The sequence below is a fragment of the Mytilus trossulus genome, chromosome 7 (genome assembly GCF_036588685.1).
Source record: "Mytilus trossulus isolate FHL-02 chromosome 7, PNRI_Mtr1.1.1.hap1, whole genome shotgun sequence".
Lineage (NCBI taxonomy): Eukaryota > Metazoa > Mollusca > Bivalvia > Mytilida > Mytilidae > Mytilus > Mytilus trossulus.
In genome coordinates, this window is record NC_086379.1 from 59,516,525 (window position 1) to 59,540,262 (window position 23,738).

At 31.2% G+C, this 23,738-nt stretch overlaps 1 protein-coding gene across 1 annotated transcript; it reads right to left on the bottom strand.

Moving 5' to 3' along the window:
* Positions 1-542: 542 nt before the first annotated feature.
* LOC134725436 (calpain-A-like) lies at positions 543-22,840 on the bottom strand. The gene is made up of 20 exons (XM_063589251.1): positions 22,598-22,840; positions 19,404-19,473; positions 18,755-18,856; positions 16,698-16,851; positions 15,186-15,363; positions 14,578-14,664; positions 13,863-13,948; positions 13,281-13,358; positions 12,519-12,612; positions 11,685-11,772; positions 10,827-10,975; positions 10,134-10,351; positions 8,420-8,450; positions 7,437-7,554; positions 6,557-6,618; positions 5,810-5,878; positions 5,285-5,363; positions 3,830-3,946; positions 3,193-3,260; positions 543-2,007 (listed from the first exon to the last, which is right to left on the bottom strand). The coding sequence occupies exons 1-20, from the start codon at positions 22,775-22,777 to the stop codon at positions 1,981-1,983; spliced, it is 2,055 nt and encodes a 684-aa protein (XP_063445321.1). The 5' UTR covers positions 22,778-22,840; the 3' UTR covers positions 543-1,980.
* Positions 22,841-23,738: the final 898 nt, after the last annotated feature.

Sequence of the window (23,738 nt, forward strand, 5' to 3'; positions counted from 1 at the left end):
ATCATGATTTGTTGCCATGGTAACTTGTTCAATGACACATTTTTTTCTGAATACATAGTACCTTAGTCAAGGTTTTAGTAATTTAAGAATATATAAATTTGCAGTAATTTTGGGGCCAAATAAGGGCCTTATTGCCCCTACTCCTTTGGAAGAAAAAAAGATTATCGGACGAAAAGTATGAGTGTTTTGTATATTATTGAAGAAAATCACAGATGTCCGTTGCCATGATCAAAATGTACATGGTCTTAAACTTTGAAAGTTATCAATGACCTAATGATTAGCCAATAGAAAATCCATGATATTGTTTTATGATGCTGGATAAGCCAATCAAATTTATACAGATTTTCTTATCACTTTCTCATATTACATTCTGTAAAGTGTGATATGAGAAATACCTATTCTTGCAAGAAATAGATAAAAGGCCACAACCATAGGAACATTGTTGTTAAGCTATGCCTGCTCAAAGAATAAGTCTATAAGATTAAACAATAACATACTTTAATGAAAAATATAAAACAATTCTTTTACATATAAATATCCTATTAAAACTCATTGTAACGTGGCATATCATTTACAAGTCCTTCCTATTAATATATTCATTATTGCAGAAATTAAAATAATGACAAAAACTTACTATATTAATCAGTTTTAAGAGATTCTAAAATAAAGGTTTCAATGAGCCCGTAAATCAACAAATCAATCATATTAACATAAATCCCAAGAAAAAATCTTATCTAGTTTACTGAAATTCTTCCAGTCAATGTTAAAGTTACACCAATACAATATTGATGGTAGTGAAAGTTGCAAAGTACTGGTGATGGATGTTTAAAACATCTTGGCTAGCTATACAGTTTTTGCAGATTGGCAGAGTACCAGTGATGGTAGTTTATTTTAACATCCTTGGCTAGCTATACAGCCTTTGCAAGATTGGCAGAGTACCAGTGATGGTAGTTTATTTTAACATCCTTGGCTAGCTATACAGTCTTTGCACGATTGGCAGAGCACTGGTATGATACCATTTTATATGTATACAGTTGTATATAGTGTTGATTTAGTTGAAAGGAGTTTTATTTATATATAATGCTGATTAGGAATACATTAAAGTTATAAGAAACCACAAATCAAAGAAAATCATGCATATGTTTTTTATAACTCAATGGATAGTTTTCATTATAAGACTCATGTACATATGCTTTTTTTCTGAAGAAAATTCTTTAATTTATTAATATTTAGAAGAAGTTTACTTTTTTTGAATTGCTTCCTTCCAGCAAGCAATTCCTCCGACATATTTTCCGTATGCAAGGTGACCTCAGTGTGACCCATCTCGTAAAAATCCGGTGACCACAATAGGCATGAATGTCTTTAAAATAAACTATTATCTGAACTTACATGTTAAACATGGCCTCAATTTTCATGCTTTTTTGTTTATTTTTCGTCAATTGTTGACAAACAGGTGACAATCGTTAAACTTCGGCTACAAAACACGAACTTTAATTACCTGCCATATTTTCACAACAGCACTGACCGATTGAAAAAAAAATTTACGATTATACGAAATTTAAACGAAAAAATGATAAATTCGAGCACAGAAGACTAAGTTTATGATGTTTGTATGCATTGGTTCAAGAATTGGAAGAACATTATTTGTCACCGGTCACTCGTTTCTTATGACTTTAAGAATGATTCATTTGATCAAAATCTTGGCAAACAAATCATAAAAAGATTCTCATTGAATATTAGAATTTTAACAAATTACTTTCTTGAAACTTGACAGTCAAATTTGGGCTAAGAATCAGAAAAGAAGAGTTTGAAAAATGTATGCAAGATGTCACTGTTGGTACTTAATGGTGACAATAACACACACAGTAAGGCTGTAAAAATATAAGCTTAAAAAAAAAGTCTTTGTACAAACAAAATTCATTGCAATGTTATTCTTAGAAATATCCTCATGAATTTCTACTTTTTAGGTCGGTCAGTTGGTTAGCAGTACATTGTGTAGTCCAGATACTGAAAAAGAGAAAAGACAGTTCTCAAAATATTTCATGATTATCAAATTTTATGTTTTAAAAAACCCATATGACTAATACTCAACTAGTTTATTGAACTCAATGGAAAAAAAACTTTATATCGAATGAAGGAAAATCATTTCAATTTTTAAAAACTGTACATTATGCTTTTTATACGACTATAAAAAAAAAATTGCTATCATGTCGTCATCATCATCTACGTCTGGCTCGTCGTCTGAAGATGCATTTAGTTTATGGACAAACACTTTAGTTTAAGTGAATGGATCTCTATAATTTTGTACCACAACATGAAGGTTGGGATTGATTTTGGGGGTTATCATTATCCCAATTTTAGGAATTAGGGGTCAAATAAAGGGGACCAAATAAGAATTTTTGTAGTTTCCAGACAATTACTTGTGTGCAAGTGTATGAATCTCTCTGAAATTTTACCAGAAGTTTCCATACCAAAAAGAGATGGTTAGGATTGCTTTTTAGCAGTTATGGCTCAAATAATTTAGGAATTAGGGGAAAAAAGGGGAAAAACTAGTTTTTTTTAGTTTAAATGACAATTAAGAAAATTAAAAAGTAGTGTAAGGGAGGTAATTCAAATACATTTAAAATACAATGATGTGTATGTTTTGATTTACCTCCCTTTCACCTCTTGTGAATTATGTATAAAGACATGTCAGGTTTTGGACTAATTGCACCATAGTGTATTGCACAAAAGCAAAAAAGGGGGTTAACATTTATTTTAGGGGTAGGTTGGGGTGATGGTCAATTCGCAAAGGCATAGTGTTTTGCACAAAAGCAAAAAAATATAAAAATTCAAATCATTTTTACCAATTTTAAGTTCTTTGACTACAGAAATTCTGTGTCAGAAACCTATTATGTGTCAAATATCAAATTCAAATTCAAATTCAGACTTGTATCAAGCGCAAATATTGTGTCCATTTTTGCCCCTACTGTTCAGAGTTGGACCTCTGTGGTCATATCCAGCTGCGCTCAGTAAAGCAGTTTATTAAATGTCTTGCTTTTGAACATTGTTAAAGAGAAACACAGGTCAGTGAACATATACCCTTTTGTAGAATAGATAAGTATTTTAATTTTAAATTCTTAATTGAGATAATGTGGGTTCTAGTAAGATTGAATTCTAATGATTTTTATTTTGATTACATTGCAAACTTACTTCATTTAAGGTGAATGAAGCAGCATCATTATTACCACCGGTTTTCAACTGCTGTTCCTTGAAAATTTCTAAAATGGAATAGAAAGATGCTTGAAGTATAAATAAATAGAATCTGCAATACACAGTTTTCATCAACAACCTTGAAGCAAAACCAAACTCCCAAAAATACCTCACATAAGTGCCTGCAATAAAACAATTATAACAAATAAATAACATAACATAGTTTTGTGTGGACGTAGCGCGCGTCTTGTGTATAAACAAATATTTTAACCTGTTACCTTTGGATGGCTATAATTCGTTCGTTCTCTGTCCTATATTTTCTCCCACTAATATTTTTATTTATTGTAACCCTGTCGTGTGATATTGTCATGCTATAATTAACACTGCCATTAAAGCGGGAGGTTTGGTATGCCACAAAACCAGGTTCAACCCACCTTCTCGTTTCTGTGTGTGTTACGTTTCAGTGTTGTGTCTCTGTTGTGTCGTAGTTCTCTTATATTTGATACGTTTCCCTCATTCTTAGTTTGTAACCCGGATTTGTTTATTCTCTATGGAATTATGAATTTTGAACAGCGGTATACTACTGTTGCCTTTATATATGAATAATAAAATATGTTTAAACTCTTAAGATATTTACCAAACATTAATGTGAGTTTAAAGATCACTATCAAAAAATCTGTCAGTCTGATTTTATTGTTCCTGTTTCCATAGCGACGTACAATGGCTACCAGTACCTGTCTGTTTACCGTAAAATCTAAAAAATAAAAAAACACCAAAATAATTTAAATGTTTAAAAGCTTTAAAAGATGATAGAACATAGAGTAATGTATCATCTACAACAAAATAATGAATGGAACAAATAAAAAGTAAATAATGTAAATGTTTAAAAGCTGTAAAAGATGTACAATGTAAAAAATCATTTACAACAAAGTCATATGAAAACATGAAAATAGTTATCAAAAGTACCAGGATTATAATATAAACGCCAGACGTGCGTTTCGTCTACATAAGACTCATCAGTGACGCTGAGATCAAAATCGTTAAAAAGCCAAACAAATACAAAGTTGAAGAGCATCGAGGACCCAAAATTCCAAAAAGTTGTGCCATATACGGCTAAGGTAATATACTCCTGGGGTAAAAAAATCCAGAAAAACACACTCTACATGTTCTTACTCCAAAAGTTAAACAAAATGTCTGTATCCAACAAAACAAAATTTCTTTATAAATGACACCACTCACACGTTCATATATCATAACTCCTGATCTCAAAAAGGATGATCACAATTCAAAATTGTTCTATGTTTTAAACCACTTTTTTGCATTAAAAAAAACTGCAATCGAACCTTTAAACTGTCAAAAACGAATACATTGTTTTGCTTAGCATCTCATAAATCTTTTATGAAATTCAAAGTATTGGAAAACGGAAAAGCTGCTGACCAAATTTTAAGTGATAAGTTTCTGTTATGTGTAATGTCTGAGAAAAAAATTGTAACGAATATATTCGTTGGACTATTGGAGGAATGGCAGACAGGACAGATAAGGTGAGTTATTTGGTGTTTGAAAAGTGCAGTAAACATGCAAGCCAAACAGGTGCATTTCATTAAAAAATAATGTATGGCAATGAGAAAACACTTGTTATTTTCAAATATATTACAGTAAGCATGTTTATTAAAGTTAATATATTATTATAATATATGTTATATATTGTCTGAGTATAAAGATAGGAATTGGGAAATCTTCCTGAAAGTTTATAATTTCACAGTTGTAAAACTAGATGTTAATTAGCAGGTTTCTTAGTTATAAAGCATTTTCTATTCATCAATCATTTTAATATTTCTATATTTTCTCCTTCCGAAATAAAAATTAAATACAAGAATATGATCGTAATTGAAATCGTTTTAAATTACAATGAAAAGGACTGAAAAAAACATTGTGATTACGCGAAGAAACAATGCGAATAGTTACAACAATTATAATTATGTTATTATTTGAAAAGATCATTTATTACAGCATGCAATATATATCAGTAGAAAAAGTAGAAACTAGTTTTGTTATTTGATTATAAATCTATGCAACATAACACGATACTTACCCAAAGCCCTGAAAACTTTGCTTAGTTCAAATGTATCTACGCTTGAACTCCCATCCTTGTCAAACTGCTCAAATATTCTCTGTAAAATTATTAAGCCAATCTTAAAATAATCTTAAAGGTATTGATATAAATAAAGCCATTGGCATTGGTTTCCGTTTTTCTATGCACAGATATTCTCTTGCACATCCTTTGGTGTTTTGTGTCTATATAACAAGCTTAAATCTTAGCATCTTTCTATTGTTATATTACTGTAGATTTACTTATTTTTGGTTGTACCAATTTTCTTTGAAACACATTGTATTTCCTAGGATGTTTGATTTCTTGGCTCGAATAAAAGTTATATAGGAAATTGTATTTTGTTGAACATTCAAATTTGTTTTTTACATTTACTTAAACCATCCTTTGGTTTCAGTACCCAATGAATAATAATGAATGAATAGAAATTAGGATAATTTTTCACATTTCGTAGTCTGAAAATGTTTTATCAGAGATCACAATTACTGTACATAACGATGTAGTTATTACCTTGTAAGCTTTAATTTCATTCCATCCTTTTACAACTTCATCAAAATTAAGTGCACCAGAACGATTTCTCTGAATTCAGGTTAAGAATACTAAATTTATAAGTTTCTGTTCATTGTTGCAATTTCTCTATCATCTATACAAATACGATTTTCCATTTCAAATTAAAAAATTCAAGTACAGGTATGGAATAACAAAATATTTTTCTATGCTTTGCAAATTATCAAAATACAAGAAATCTGGTAATTTTTAAGAAAAACTCCAGTATGAAGCACCAAAAGAAGGTAAACAAGAAAGAGGGACCTTTGTGGCCAAGTGGTCTAAGTAGTTGAACTACTTAATCACTAGAGATTTAACATTGAGGTTGTGAAATAAATCCTGCTTGGGACTGGAGTGGTGCACTCGACTTCAATCATAATTGACTAGGGTTGACAGTTTTCCTTCTGAAGGTCGTGGTTTTCTCTGGGCACTCAGGCTTCCTCCACCAATAAAAAAACTGATTAACACAAAAAAGCACAGTAGTTTTGAAAGTGGTGTTAAACACCAGTCAAATAATCAAACTAAAAGAGCAAGTGCACACCAACAAAAAACTACATAGACAATAAACAAACTAATGCGATCAGTAAAATTCAATTACGTCTGATCTAGGATATCTAACTATTAGGCTCTGTCAAAAAATGTAAAAAAAAAATCAACAGAGAAATAAACTCTGCAGACATCTGGAATACATTTTTCTCTTATAAAGGATACATCCATTAGTGTTACAAGAGATCTAGCTGCCTCTAAACTAAACGGTATGGGTTCTCCAAATTCTGTAAAAATAAAATTACACTTACTAATTTTTTACACAAAATCTTGTCACTAGTGTGATCTTTCCTTCGAAATTTGGAATTTTATGTTTTTACCCCACTCGAAATTGAATATGTACACCGGGTACGGTTTTGATCGTTTGAAAAACACAAACTTGACCGTGTTTACAAGTGTGTAAGACACGGATAGACAGTCCTGTTATTATGTTTAATATTTCAAATAAATTTTCTGAAAAAATCTTTTGCAGATATACATTTATTGTTATTGGAATGCGGCAAAAACATAAATGTGAATAGAAAGCTGATAGGATGCGGAATGATTGCAGTAATGTTTTAATCAACTCAACGTAAAATGTCGTGTAACTACAGATAGAAATATATTTTTTTCCTTTTTTTTATTACTATATATGTTTTGTAGCTAACATGAGAGTATCCAAATTGCGCCTATTTTCACAGTTTTTTAACCTACGTTTATTTATGCTTCAGACAAAAGTTTTTAATATGTGTTTATTTTGTAAATGTATCATTATTTTCTATATGGTTTCAACAATTTAATTTCTGCTGCTATTTTTGATAAATAATTTGGGTACTTGGTGCAATTTAGATACTGTTATGTTATATACTTTGCACATGTATAACCGCCAAATCAAATTTGTATACGTTATAATAGTAACACGTTTTTGTCTTTGAGACCATCCCTCCATTTTACCTGTAAACTGTAGGTGTTATTAGTCGCTATCGAGAGTTATTGAAAATTTCTAGTAGCATTCTATAACTAATCTCTACTTTTAACTGTTATTGTAAACCACTCTTTACATTACCTGATGCAGAAAATTCTCTAAGAAATTTTTTCAATTCTATAGCATAGATATGTCCATCTTCAGTGGCATGCTTTATAAAAAATTCCTTCACTGGATCTAAAGGTTTTACTGTCCTTTGCTACAGACAAAAAGAAGATATCATACACAAACTTATTTTATCATATTAACTGTCTTAAACTTATTCCTTCGGATTTTGTTCACTTTAGACAGGTGTTTAGTGTACACAAGTCAAGATACTAGCCAATATTTACAGTCAGTTAAAATGCAAATGTTGAGTTTACACATTTTCTGCTTTAAATATATGCAAGGTTTCAATATAGACAGATTTCTTTTTGACACGATTTAAATTTGAGTTATTTCCCTTTGTAGCCACTTTGCGGATTGAATACTTAATTTTTCTTTTTTTACTAACCAAAATGAAATGTCATAAGAGAGTACTTATCCTTAATAGATAGTAGTGACGACACAAGCAAGGCTAAAAGAAATCAACTTTTATTTTGAATTTCTACAGTAAGTATAACATGTTGAATTAGACTGATTTATGATGGAAGACCTCAAACATTGTAAGTAAGGGAAGTAACATTGGCACACATTGTGGCCTTCTTTTACTTTAAGGGTCCCTTTACTTTAGGGGTAGCGTTCGTTTATGGTAATGGTTAGGTTGGGAGAGGTTTTTTATGGTTATGGTTTATAGTTAGGGCTAGTGTTATGGTTAGGTATGGGTAAGGGTGAAATTTTAGGTTTAGGGTAGTTTAGAAATGCTTTATAAGGGTTGGGACCGCTAAAGTAAAAGGCGGCACAAATTATGTTAATTGAAACCTTTCTCTATTCAACTGCCAGATAGCTAATGACTAGGACAGGCATCCTATATCCTTTTCCTCCTTACTTTCTGAGTATAACTCAGTATGTGAAGAGAACATGTTTTTGCCTGTTAATAAGGTAAACCAGTTTTTACATAATATCTATGAATTACAATTACTTACAAGTTCATTCTTATCAATTTCTTCCAGTAATCTGAAATATTCTTAAATTTAATATCATCAAACAAAACATTATATGATGCAAAATCAAAATGCAGCATTTAACAAAATATATTTCCATTTGTATTTGTACCAACTTCCTCATACAAATTTGAAGTATGTATGATAAAAAATAGTTGAAGGCACTATCCTGGTGAAAACTGAAATGATGGACAAAATGACGGAAGGACCAAATCATTATGTCCTCCACAACTTCGTTGATTGGTATACAGATGTATTATCATTGCTATGAGTTACAATTTATGACAAAAATCAGCAAAGACCCATCGAAACAACATATGTTAAACAAATTTAATAATACTTTTAGATATTTGGATGACATGTAAGTACTCAATAATGACGACTTCAGTAGGTATACTAAAGAAATTTATCCTGTTGAACTTACTTTAAATAAAGCTAATACTAACAATGACCACTGCCCTTTCCTCGATCTTGATATCTATATCACTAAAGGAAAGCTTAATACTAACATTTATGATAAAAGAGATGATTTTTTTCATTTCCTATCGTTAATTATCCATTTTTAGATGGTGACGTTCCCTTGTCACCATCTTACGGTGTTTATATATCTCTACTTGTATGATTAGCTCGTGTATGTAACAATGTTTTAGATTTGAACGAGAGAAATTTATGTATTACTGAAATATTATTACACCAGGGTTTTCGATATCACAAACTAGTCAAAACATTTACTAAATTTCATCATCGGTATAAGGACATCATTCGTAAATATAGCTCAACATGCAGACTTCTTATACGTTTAGATATTTCACATCCAATTTTTATGGAAATATTCTTAATAAAGCACAAAAATGTCAGTATTCACCGCAGCAACTAACAAAACCTTTAAATAGACCTATCAAGAAGGGATATAGGTACGATACTGTTGACGGGTCATTAAATATTGCATTTTTTGGCGTTAATATTGATTCACTTATAGGGTCTTTGCATCGGAACTAAACACATTTATTAAAAAAATAGTAGTTGGCATGACACGGGTTATGTTCATCTCATATATGTTATGATGGAATGATACCCAACCCCTAACGGGAAGGATTGTGCCTGATATTCATATGATGAAATTATAATCTTTCAATCAGTTTAATTGAAGTCTGGAGCTGGCATGTCAGTTAACTGCTAGTAGTCTGTTGTTATTTAGGTATAATTGTCATTTTGTTTATTTTCTTTGGTGACATCTTCTGACATCAAACTCGGACTTCTCTTGAATTGAATTTTAAATGTACGTATTGTTATGCGTTTACTTTTCTACTAGAGGGTTGAGGTCTCATAAACATGTTTAACCCCGCCGCATATTTGCGCCTGTCCCAATTCAGGAGCCTCTTGTCTTTGTTAGTCTTGTATTATTTTAATTTAAGTTTCTTGTGTACAATTTGGAAATTAGTATGGCTTTCATTATCACTGAACTAGTATATATTTGTTTAGGGGCCAGCCGAAGGACGCCTCCGGGTGCGGGAATTTCTCGTTACAGTGAAGACCTGTTGGTGACCTTCTGCTGTTGTTTTTTTATTTGGTCGGGTTGTTGTCTCTTTGACACATTCCCCATTTCCATTCTCAATTTTATTAAAATCTTATATTATTTTTATATTAAGATGTGTTTATTCATAATTAAGAAAAACAACTTTAGAACTCCTCTTACCCACTTTCAGCTGGTTTCTCTGTGTACAATCTAAGCATAAAGTTGGCTTCAGCATGTGCCTCATATGTACTAGGTATTATAGCATATACACCAGGGTTTAACTCAAATCTTCTTGTCACTTCACGGTTGTATTCATAACTCCCTGATCTTTCTTGTAGAATTAAATTATTTCTAAGAACTGATTCTCCATCTAGTGATCCCCTTTGAAATTCTCTCAGCTGTACAAAAATTAGGTTACACCATTTAAATTTACATACAACTCTCTGAATTCTCTGAATTAGATCTGTGGCTAGAAGTTACACTCAACATTTAGCCGCATAATAAACATTTTTTGAATTTGAAATTTTTGAATATGAAACCATCATTTGTAGTTATTTGTGGTCACATAGTAATCTGTCATTTTGGACCCAAAATTGCACATGATTGATCTAGAGTTTTGCTTTAAAAACAATATTGTAGAAGGAATCAGTTCATTTGTTTGAAGTAACTTAAATAAATCCTTTACATTTTCTGTCATTTTTGTTTCAGAGCCATTGCTCTTTTTTAGTAATTGAAGAAATTCCCTTCTAATGGAAGATAACTAAGACGATTTAGTTGAACAAAAGCAGCCATTTTTAATATGTGCTGTCATCCATATTTTCTGATAATCAAAAGACCCTTTGCTACTAAAGTTCATGAAAATCACATAGTTACCTTATACACTTTGAATCCTATACAAACAGATGATTTATTATTCATTTCTTTCTCTGTCAAGGTTACAATCAGGGTACATAACCCTGAATTGTCTTTTATATCCACATCTTTTAGTGTAATTAAAAACTGAGGATTTTTCCAGAAAAGATCTAAAAAGAAGCAAGTCAAATGTAAAATGTCTAAATGATTTCCAGCTAATTTTTCTATAATTATCTGATTTGGTCGCATGCTAAAGATATAGCACCATTTTTGTGAAGAATTGTAAAAAAAATCAACAAGATCATAACTAGCCCTGTACTTATTCACATCCTGACAATTAGGAAAATTGAAGAGGGACTGACAATTTAAACATTATTTATCTAAATTTGAAATTCACAATTCTTCTTATAAAATCATTCAAGTAATTCATTTCTTTATCTCAATTATTCAAACACATTTATGACATTTTCTATTTTAATAAGCTCAATTATACTGTTCAGTCCTAATTAGATGTGCTAACATAGCTGTAACTATTTCCAACACTTTATGAGTTTGACTGTCCCTCTGGTATCTTTCGTCTCTTCTTTTACTGATACTGTAGGAAATTATCTCCTCCTGCCTAAGCAAAATTATCTCCCCTACCTAAGTTGGGATAGTTGATACAACCTATAACAGTAGTCATGTTTCTTACTTTCTAGATTAAAAATATACACTGTAATCTCTAATGTTCCACTTATTCATACCTATCTCCTATACGTTTATGTGGACAATTGCCACAATTTCCAACATTCATTTAGGGGAAGATTATCTCCCGTTACTTTCAGCATTTGCTATACACATGAAAGACATAACTTGCAGAGATACAATAATTTCCTTTACCTTTGTATGGAGCATTGCCACAACCTCCAGCAGTAAGTCCCCTTATCCATGCATCATGGTAGACTGTAACTTCCCAATTTTGTTTCGTCTGTAAAATAAATCCATTAAAAAATATGTCTAACAATCTCTGGAAAGTCTTTATCATGTACTGTTACAATTTTCGTTAGCTTGTTACGGTTTTTCTTAATTAATCTTGAATTGCATGGTCAGAAGTATATCCTCTAACCTTCATTGATTACTATTAGTTTCAAAAAATTTCCATCAAATGAAAGTTCAAAGATTGATATTACTATATTATCTCTAGTCTTGAAGTGTTTTAGCATCTATTTTAGAAAAAGAATGTCACTCATCATTGCTAACACAAAGTTCTTACGTCAATATTAGCTTTAGAACCTTCAGTGAGCAAGATCTTAAACCCCTTAGACAAAAAAGATTTAAGAGATAAATATTGTTTCACACAAATCTCTATAATCTGACTGAAAAACAAACTAACAAGCAAACTGAATTACTGAGTCAATGACTGAATAACAGACAGACAACACTTGCTTGAATTGTTTAACATTTGTCACTTCGGGGTCTTTCATAGCTGACTATAAGTTATGAGTTTTACTCTTTGTTGAAGGTAAACATATAATGACTTATGGTTGTTTGAAATTTCTGTGTCATTTGGTCTCTTGTGGAGAGTTGTCTCGTTGGCAATCATACCACATCTTCTTATTTTCACATATAAAAAATATATAATCCAAGCTTCTTTTTAGTGATTAGATTAATAATTTGATTTTAGTAGTCAACATCTGTCTTTTTGGTATAGATGTCAAGACTTTTAACAAATACCTCATCATTGGCTATTTCTGATGTTAATGCATCTGGCTGTAAATGACACAGTTGGATTTCATCAAAAATTCTTAATACATCTATAAATGATATCCTGTTTAAATAAATAACATAGGAAAGTAAATTACACAATACTCCAACACAAATAAACAGTTGTGCTATGAGTGTTCTACAAAATAGTAATGTGATAAAAAAAAATCTATGCTAGCATCTTCTGTTGTTTCATATTCTTTTCTTTTTTTTCTCTAAAACTTCGAACTACTGTAATAATATATCACATGGAAATAAAAACCTATGTCACATGACATGAACAATACGCTTGTATTGTACCATATATCTTATACCCAGTACCGCATACCAGTTTTTATATATCACACTAAAACATATGTTAGGTTGAACTCTACATGTCCATCAATGCTGTACCAACCATTTATAGTTTTCAATTTTCAAGGCATCGGTCCTCTGACTATCAGTTCCACATGTGAAACAGTGGGTAATGATGGACACTTTTTACTTGACTGGCTATACATCCTTCGCACATAGAGCGAACAGCAGTAACCTTATTTTGTCTTCATGTATAATTCTCTATGCATATGTGCAATAAAAAGTTTATTGATGTGAATTTGATATAAAAGTTTTAGGTCCATAATATTCTTTTCAAGCAAAAAAATGCAGTAGTATACCGCTGTTCGAAATTGGTAAATCGATTAAAGAAAAAAAAACAAATCGGGGTTATAAACATCTTTGTAAGTAGATACTTACCAGAATTCTCCATCATCTCTAATGACGATCCCAAGTTTTTTCCGTGTTTCTTGCGAGATGTTCTCAATTTGTTTTGAGCTACAAAATATCAGCAGCAATTTTTTACCAACAACCTGCTGCCCCAAACTCCAATGGGCGTAATGGGCAGTAAGTAAGTAAGTATTAAATTTTTTACCAACAAATTTACATGCAAAAATGTGTTTTTTAGTCATGCTTTATTCAATAAAACTAACAATTATTGTTTACATGATTTCTCGAAAAGCGTAACAGCTGTCAAGAAAAAAATGATTTATATTTTACTTTGACATTTCTATTTTTGAAAAATCCTGTTTAGTTGTCGAACCGATCTATTTCTTCCTCTGCATTAATTAATGCATTAAACATATACCTCATCATGTCAATTAGATAAATACTTAATCACTAGATAATCATTAATAACTGGTAACAATCAGATCTGACATCGTCAATCTAATGCATTCAGTATTGCGTATCATAACAAAAAATAACACTGAGAAACCTATATACAGTTTTCCTCCCTCCTGTTCTATCCTATATTTTAAAGATAAAAACTAAGAAACTTACTGGTCAGACCAGTCACCCGTCCATTCTGATTTACCCCATGGATTTCTTAGACGTAATAACTGTATATTATTGCCTTTGTATGGTACCTTTGGGAAGAGTAAAAAATATCAAAATTATTTTCAAATTATATGTTTATTCTCATAAATGTTTTCTGAATGACATTATCATCTATATATCACAATTTCCTAATATTTTGAGCTAAATTCATCAGTATCAAATATAGGTAGCCTGTTCCAAGGCAAAATATCTGCATCAATCCAACATTTAGTTATTGTTCAGTGGCCGTTTGAATTTCCATTCTTTTATCTTGGTTGACCCTTCTTGTTATATAAAGTGCCATTAGAAACGAGTAACATTCAATGAGTAACATCAAAGGTTTACATTTAAATATATAAATTTTATCCAAAAATACAAAAGAAATGGTAATGTTATAAAAGTTATGACGAAAGTGCAACACAAATTGTAATGTTTTTTTCTAGCATGTTAAGGACAATTGGTCCAGAAATTTGGAATCCATTGTTGCAAGATTTAATATTTTTATCTCAAAATGAAATAATCCATCACAAAAGTTATTATACATTTTCTAAAATTATATTTTTCAAACTTAAATTTCATTATCAATTTGTCCTTATGTTCATGTTTCATGTTGAAATAAAAAAAAATTCGCATATTATTAGAACAGATATAATTATAAAAATAATCTCTATAAACATACCGAGGTAATTCCTGTAATGCTATAGGCATGTCCCATTACCAAACCATTGGACATCTCAAATTCTGGTGTGCTTGTGTTTCCTGGCAACTACAAAACACCACAGCCATCATTTTGTATGTATTTTATACAGTTCTTTTTATGGGAACCAATAGAGTATATGTCAGTATTGAGTAACTGATTATACTAAAATAAGAGCCTGAGTTTATACATGATGGATTGTTTGTAATAAAATCACAAAATATCTTCATTCAGTCAAAATATAAAGCTAACTGTTCAAGTTAAACTCGGGCAGTTTGAACACTTAAATCATTGTAGAAATGTTAATTAAAAATGTAGACACACAAGTATATGTCACCGAAACTCTGTAAAGTTATCTATCTAGCATAAATATATCTCAAATTATTACTGTCAAATAGACACTAAAGAACATTTATATTATATTAAAGAAAATTTTCTGGTTTTCAGTCACAACACACAAATTCATTGATAATCTTTAAAAGATGCAATGCATGCTATTGGGGATGGAAAACTCATTGCTTTAATTCGTAAATCTATGTATCAACAATTTCTGGAGTTTTTAACTTATTTAAATTCTGCCTATAACTTACATTGATACAAGCACCCATTAAGGAATTCATCTGATAACTTTTCCATACTAGATCATATAAATTATCTGGTATTTTCGATTTTTCTGTAAGATCTATTGTTTCTGATATTGAACCAGTCATATCTACAATGGCATCTTGTGTTTTACCGCCATCTAATGCTTCATAATTACCTCGCAATCTGCATAGTACAAATTAACCAGGTACATGTAAGAGATCAAGAAACTTAATATAGTTACATTGCATTATATAAAGTGTAAATATATGTTTTATTACTAAAGAAGAGGATCCCAATCTTCATTTCAAAAACAAAACAAGCAAAATTTTACTATAAAATATGTGTAAAAAGACTTTCTTTTAAAAGAAAATCCTTTGTAAATATTTCAGATATGTACTGCTTTTGAATTTTATTTTCTAGTACTCTAATTCATCTCCATATATTCGGTATGCAGTGACCTTAACCATGACACCTTTTGTTTAAAATCTGTCAATACCACAGCCAGGTTTAAAATTATTCCTTTTCAGTGTTTAAGATATACGAAGGTGTGGTATAAGTGCCAACGAGACAACTATCTAACCAAGTCGCAATTTGTTAAGGTAAACCATTATAGGTCCAACTATGGTCTTCAACACATAGCCTTGGCTCAAACTGAACAGTAAGCTACAAAGTGCCCCCAAAATGACTAGTGTAAAACCATTCAAACTAGAAAACCAACGGTCGTATTTGGCACGTATTTGGAACAACTTTTTGTAATTTTAGATCCTCAATGCTCTTCAACTTTGTACTTGTTTTGCTTCATAAATATTTTGATATGAGCGTCACTGATGAGTCTTATGTAGACGAAACCCGCGTCTGATCACTTAATTATAATCCTGGTACCTTTGATAACTATTAAATATATAAGAAACGAATAAACGAGAAACACTTATGAACCACATCAACAAAATAATGACAACAACTAAACATCAGGTTCCTGACTTAGGACAGACAATTTTTAGTTCTTTTATCAACAATACAACCAAAAAGAAGTGCAGACACAGATTATTGATAGTACGTGTTAAATTATTATATAAGTATGCTTGACAGTTTCATCATCACTGTATATACTGGCCACCGGATTTTGTTAAAAGTATAAACTTTTCTGTTACCCTGTAAAAGAAATGTCATCATAAGCATTTTAATACTACTAAATATATCACAGTACAAGATTGTTTTTTGATTGATTTATCATCGGTTGTTTAATATCCAGTGGAATTTTTTTCATAAATGCCTAAACAAGAACAAATTATCAATACATACCATACTGAACAGGTGGGTAGAGATAATTTGGTTGAAAGGAGAGAAACAAAGACTGCTACTGGAAAATAAACATACATTGGGTAAGGATAAAGTAGTTTTGCCTGGCAAAAAAGGTCACATGCAGACCGTTCAGAGAGTTGTTACAGGGGTTATATATGTGGAGAGAGCTTAACACTCTCTCACTACAAATGTGAGGTACCTGACAAAAAACATACTTAGCATAAGCCTTCTCCAGGAGAGCTGGCCAAAACTCATCTGGATCACTTCTGTTTTTTGCATATATCAGCTTCCTGCCATCTGTTGGTAGGAAATCATCAACGATGACCTCCACCCATTTACCATACCACCAAAAGTTAAAACGAAATAAACCTGTAAATAGAGTAATGTTATGATCCTAATTGATAATAAAATAGAGGAAATTTCTAAGATGGGAAATAAGAGGGGACAGATACCAAAAGGACATACCAATTCATAAATTGAAATATAAGTACAGAGAATGCCTAACAATCTTTTATTGGACTGTTATTCCTAATTGTATAAATTTGCTAAAAGTTTATATGGGAAAAAAATAAACCATAGTTTCTGCTAAAACAACAATCTTGGTAAAAATGATATCAGGACAATGATATCAGTAATATGGTTCGCTACTGACCCCTTACGGATCCAAAAAGGGTAAGTAAAATACATTTGGATGAGGCTGGAGGCAGAATCCCCAATGGATTTTTATTCACCCTCTGTGGTCAAAACGTGCAGATTAACCCGTGGTGCGTTATGTCTTAAAAAGGCAATTTTCACTCATTAATGATATGAAATGATGAAATAATAATTTTGCTTTTAGCAACCAGAATGATTCAATTATGTCCAGTTAAGCTTGGATACATTGATGATGAATTATTCTAGAGATGGATAATGCATGAAAAGTGTGCGTTCGAATATTAAAAGGAAAATAATATCAACATTGGAAGTGAAACAAAGATAAATCATTTGATTAACTGATAGATCCACAAAAAAACATTCTTACACAGGTTAAAATGATGATAAAGATTTACATTTACTCCATAATATGAAATAAAACATTTCTAGAAAAAACCTATTGCATAAAACTTATTTATATGCATAGCTATGTTTATGTTTGTATCACTAATATGACCATTAGAGGTCTCTGAATGTCAACTCGATAGTTTATTTTATATTTTATATAATTTGTTTTACATAGTAATTAATCAAATATGAGAATTTAAGACTAATCGGTGTAATTGAATTTAACAAATAGTGTCAATTTGAATATAAGAGGTTAACTGACAATTTGAACATTTTGCCTATTAGAATTTCTCTTTATCTTCAATCACAACCACTTAAAAATGTCATAAAATACTGTTTCAGGGGCAACAACATCAAATGGAGTTTCTGATTCGTCTAGCAAATACAAATTGACCTGCTGATTATGTTTAACCAATGTCAGTTTGCTGTTACTGCTTCAGCCTTTAGCCTTGAGCCGAAATCTACATTTTGCTTCTACATTTTTTTCTTGCTATGGCAGACATGGTTGTTGAGCCACCAGAATAAAATATACAATCTTTATACTAAATACCAAAAGACTCATATAACCCAGTTTCAGAGGAACCGATGACGGACAACAGACACCAAGTAATGGTAAAAGCTCACCTGACCCTGTGGGCCAGGTGAACTTAAAAAATTTACAAAAAAAATCTCTAAATGTGGTCTTATATTTAATATTCAAGTACAACAATGTATTTAATAATAAATAAAAGTAGTGAATATTTTTTGTTTACTGGAGCGTGCAACCATACCAGTTTTATGTCTATACCAAGTCAGGCAATCTAATTATCTCGACATGTGTTTTGTTGTTCATTGTTGTTTATTGTTGTTTGTCTATGTTTTTCTATTTGTTTTTTTTCAGAGGAGTTAGTTGTTTATAGTTGTTATCCTTTCCAATATTTTTGGTACCAGTAAATTCTGCTTCTCTTTTTCTATAATGGGTATAATACATTGATATTTCTAATTTAATATTTTCAAAAAATGAAACGTTTTCCAAATGTTTTATGTGTTTACCGGTGCATTTACAGTTTTGAAAGTTGATCTATCCTTGACTAAAGCTTCGGTCGATTTGGTATACGTCTAAAAATACAAGCAAAGTTCAAAACTCTTTGTCAAAATCTTGGTTTATTGGTACACATCAAAACATACCTCCATAATCTTTGTCAATCTTTGTCTTTTGTTAAAAAAAAATCTTGTACACATCTAAACATACCTGCATAATTTTGGTCAAAATGTTGGTCTATTGGAACACATCTAAACAAAAGTTTAGGTTGAGTAGATACCACAGCTGCCCCTGCTATGAACCAACAATTTCCTGAAATATTTCAACATATTAAAATACCATAGGAAAGAAAATTTGACAGAAAGAATAAATACTTATTGTGCAAATATAGGAAGTGTACGGCATCGAACAAAAGTGACAAATTTTACACATAATTGCATAATGATTGATATACCATTATATTCAATACGTAGTACTAAAATTTCTTCTCTAGCGCAAACGTAATAGTTATTCTATTTTAATATCTGGTATTTCATATTCCTTTATCTACTATTGGGAAATATATATATGTTTTGCATACATTGAAGGATTCATAGGAATGGCAGTCAAATATCTGCAAACATGATAACAAAAAGCACTGGTTGAAAATGACAAACGGGAACGCAGGTTTTATCTGAAGAAAGATAGCTAGTAAAAGGGTGTGTGAATATAAACATATCACTGCTAGTAACACAAATATGAAGGATCGCAAGTTATGTATATCAGTTTCTTTGAATTCAATAATAGGTTGTTAAAGTTACATCCATTGCCTAACTAACCATAAAGTGTTAATACCTAAAAATAGTTCATTCTTACTCACCTAAACGACCTTGGTCTAAATCATGCCTTGTCAGTCCGTCTTTTACGAATCTAGGGTTTTTAACTAGTTCCTGAAAGTAAATATATTGTGTGAATCAAATAATAAATGATTGTTTGTTATAACCAGCCTATGTATACTAGTAAGTAACAGTTATTCTCCAGAATCTTCTACAGAATGAACATTCAATATTTTCCACTGAACGTTCTTTAAACAAACAACAAAATATCTATCAGCCCATTGGCAGAGTTGTCTTACCAGTATATCAGAAGTAGGTTTACCGTTATGGTTTGAGTGAAATATCAAGTGTATGCGAGCCTCGAGTAACTCAGTATCAAGTTGTATATGGCTATCATCAATCTTTCTTTTCTTTTTTTAATTAAAACGGCTAAATCAGTTACTGCACTTGATTAAACTCTCAATCTGTTTCTATAGTTCAAAGATAAAGGGACTGAAATGATGACCGACTAAAATGACTTCACATGCGTCTATGGATTACTGATGCTATACAATACGAGCAATCATGTGCATGTATTAGAAGCACCTTGCGGTTTGGAAGTCGGTTAAGGGACGAAAAAGGACATGAAGACTTTATCTTCTTTCTTATGACGTTTTTAACGTCCAGTGGCAATTATCACATGCAATCAAAGACGATAACAATTAATGTCTAAAGGACTTTCTTATTACTTTCTTATAAAAATACTGAATTATAAGAAATGTTCATACAAAGATCCAGAAACCTGGCAAAAGTCTTATTTTTGTTTATTCGAGAGTCAACAAAAGTTATATCATTTTAATGTCTATCGTAAGCTTCTTACTTAGTTTCATACAATGTATTAAATGTCCCTGGTTACAATGAAAGTTTTTACCGTTAGCTAATAATTAAATTTTGGATGTAACGCATCTTCTGATTGGCTGACGTTATTTTGTAATCAGCGCATAGACATAATTTAGTCTTGTAACCGTGACGTCATCAACGTTTTATTTATAGTTTTCTACGGTTTGAAATGAGAATTAAATTATAAGAAATGACTGTATCATTTTTTCTGTCTATTCGAAATAACATAAAAAAAAATATGAGGTGCACACTGAATAACGTCTCCATATACATATAGAGAATTGTATATAATGGTTGATAAATGTTTTATTGCCAATTATGTCCAGATGTATGAGGTCAAAATCATAACTAGGATGATAAAAGTATTGTTCATAGGTTCAATCATATGTCGTCCCTTGACTGTCCCTTTGGTGTCTTTCGTCCCTCTTTTATGAGTCTTATGTAGACGAAACGCGCATCTGGCGTCTTAAATTATAATTCTGGTATCTTTCATAACTACTGTTATTATTACGTACAGCTCACTAAATATTCTCCAAAACAGCACGTTCAACACAAACCCAGGTTAGACTAGTAAACCATTGTGTTATAGTGTATGGGTATTTAACGTCCAGTGGCAATTCTCACATGCACATAGGGACACGAACATATTAATGGCTTAAGAACTTTAACCCTGCTTCTACTAAACTGACTTTCCGAATCGCATTTTCTACGCGCTTGTTTACAAGGTATAAGTCCGCAAAACTAAAGTCGTTTATTAAATGACAACCTACTACCAAATTGTATATGAATTAGGTGATAATTGTATCTATTGCATATACAACACTTTAAACTGCACATGATCAATGGGTCAGGTGCAATTGTTCAACCTTTAAGTATACAACCGTCGTCGAAACAATTTTACAGGCGACAGCTTGGACAAATCTAGGAAAATCTCGTTATTTCGTTTCTGGATTGTAGAAATAGACACCACAGTGTTCCTGTGATATGAATATTCTAGGCACATAAAAAAATGGTATCATTCTAAAACATATGTGAATCTAGAGATGTTTTAGATTACACACATGTTTAATTATAATACTCAATGACATAATACATGTCGAAGAAGATCCTTCGGCAGAAAAACTGGCGATAAAAATATTTTTTTCACGAAGGTGTGTTGAATAGTAAATATGACAATAATTTTTGACAGCAGTAATTTGTAACATAGATTCATCAAACAGATATATCTAAAAATTTTGAAGTTAAGGTCACAACTCCAATTCCTCATTTACACCATGTGGGTTTTGATATGAAAGGTGACTTAAAAGAGGGACGAAAGATACCAAAGGAACAGTCAAACTCATATATCTAATACAAACTGACAATGCCATGGCCAAAAATGAAAAAAACCCAAACAGACAAACAATAGTACAGACGACACAACATAGAAAACTAAAGAATAAACAACACGAACCCCATCAAAAACAAGTGGTGCTCTCAGGTGCTCCGAAAGGGTAAGCAGATCCTGCTCCACATGTGAAAAAGTACGTTCAATTCGAAATACCAGTACTGTAACCTGATGCACACCGTATATGTTAGGATGAAGCTTAATCGAACAAGGAGTAGAGGGCCACTTTACACGTTCATGCACCCCAAAAGTGATATAACAATAATAAAAGAATATTTACAAGACAAGAATATTGACAACATCAACCATCAATTTTTTTATTCATAAAAGTGAATAATCTAAATATGGCGAATGCACTTTTTATGATATTTTGCAGTAAAATATAGGCAGCCAAATCTATTTTTGCGTCACAATTTGTTAGTATGAGTATATGAATATCTATTAAATCTCCCATTTTTACATATATAGATATTGATTAAATGGGAATAATCTTAGTTTATAGTGTAGTATTCCGTAAAGTTACCATTACTATAATATTGACAAGAATGGAACAATATGCATTAAGTTCACCACATACAATATATGGTCAATGTCAGGAAAATATAAACTTTTTATAGGAGGCTGAGAAACTTGGGAACCCAACTTAAAGCCCATATTTTTGAATTATGTTTTTAAATGTCGAATTTTAAGTGAATTTAAGTTTATACATTTTTATGACATTGACCTCATATTGTTTTATACGGAATACATTATAACTGAAATGTATACATTGATAGCTTTTCCAATCGTAACACAAAAGTCAAACTTATTTTCATCCCTTAATGGAGCCCTGATTGTGGAGAAAGTGTTCATTGAATGATGAAATTGACATTATACAAAATAATGCTTTGTATCTATATTTAGGAAATAAACACAGCTAGTTGCAGTATTATAACTTTTAGCTTTACAATGTCAACAAATGACCCTACTTACCCCTGGACGTTTCCATATAACACTCCGTACTCCTGAAATCCGAGGCTGTAAGCCGGAGAATGTAAGCGAAGATGTACTCGGTGAAAAATCAGGATCCGTAAATAGTTCGTTATTTTGAAGAAGTTCTCTTTTAAGTTCTAAATAATCTTTTTGTCTTACGCGTCCCCTAGGTGAACTCATAATTGGATGTCAATTTTCTTAAGGAAATCAGGTAAAGCGTTTCCTCTGGGCTACACCGTTCTTATGTGAACGCAGTATTCTAAATCATGCAATTTATATGAGAAATGATACAATGGAAGATAGAAGATATAGATAGATTTCGCTGTGCATTGGTATGATATATATATTTTTGAAATTTTTATGCGCATTGGTACGATGTATATCTTTAAAGTTTCGATGTGCATTGATATGGTGTATGTGGCTATAAAGAGGGTGTGTACTGGTATGGTGCTTAATTGTCTTTAAAGCATCAATATAATAACTGTCTTTGAATTTAAGTTTTTACATACATTTACTTAGATTTATCCTTTTTATCTAAATTTTATTATACTTAAAAACATTTGCTTATCAGTGCTTTGCAGAAAGCATAATTGACATATATCCCAATTGTTGCCTTTTATTCCTGGAAATCAATGTATCTAATAATTTTATTAAATAGTACGAGCAAGCGAGATTCATGGAAATCAGGGAATCTAAAAATTTAATTAAATAGTACAGGTTCGTGAGACAATATATGTGTGATTTTTTTAAGAGATTGGATTTTAATTAACTGTTTCTGATATAAATTTCTCGACGATACAAAGACAGTAGATTGTTTGTCGCTTGTCAGCACAAAACCAAACAAGGTTACAACGCGACAAGGGTCATAAATATATTTTTGACTCCTGGCTACAACTCTGTTTCTGTGGATGCCAATATGAATGACAAAAAAAAAATAAACTATGCATTGTTGGAGCGTGGTATTAAGATAGCACAATACACAGATTTATTTTACTTCCATTCTCAAACCCTTAAATGCTTAAAAGTGCATGTAAACAAATAAAAGAGGTATATATAAATACAAATAAAAGATTAATCTTTTAAATTAATGCATATTTTTGTTATGCAACAATTATGTAATCAATTACTATGCAATTCATGG

Bases quoted from the DNA above. Each gene is read 5' to 3' on its own strand.
- LOC134725436 (XM_063589251.1), bottom strand. From the start codon at position 22,777: ATGAGTTCACCTAGGGGACGCGTAAGACAAAAAGATTATTTAGAACTT. The intron at 14,665-15,185 runs GTAAGTTATAGG...GGTGTTTTGTAG, and splicing joins TAATGGGTGCTTGTATCAAT to TTGCCAGGAAACACAAGCAC. The intron at 10,352-10,826 runs GTAACTATGTGA...ATTTTTGTACAG, and splicing joins TAGGATTCAAAGTGTATAAG to CTGAGAGAATTTCAAAGGGG.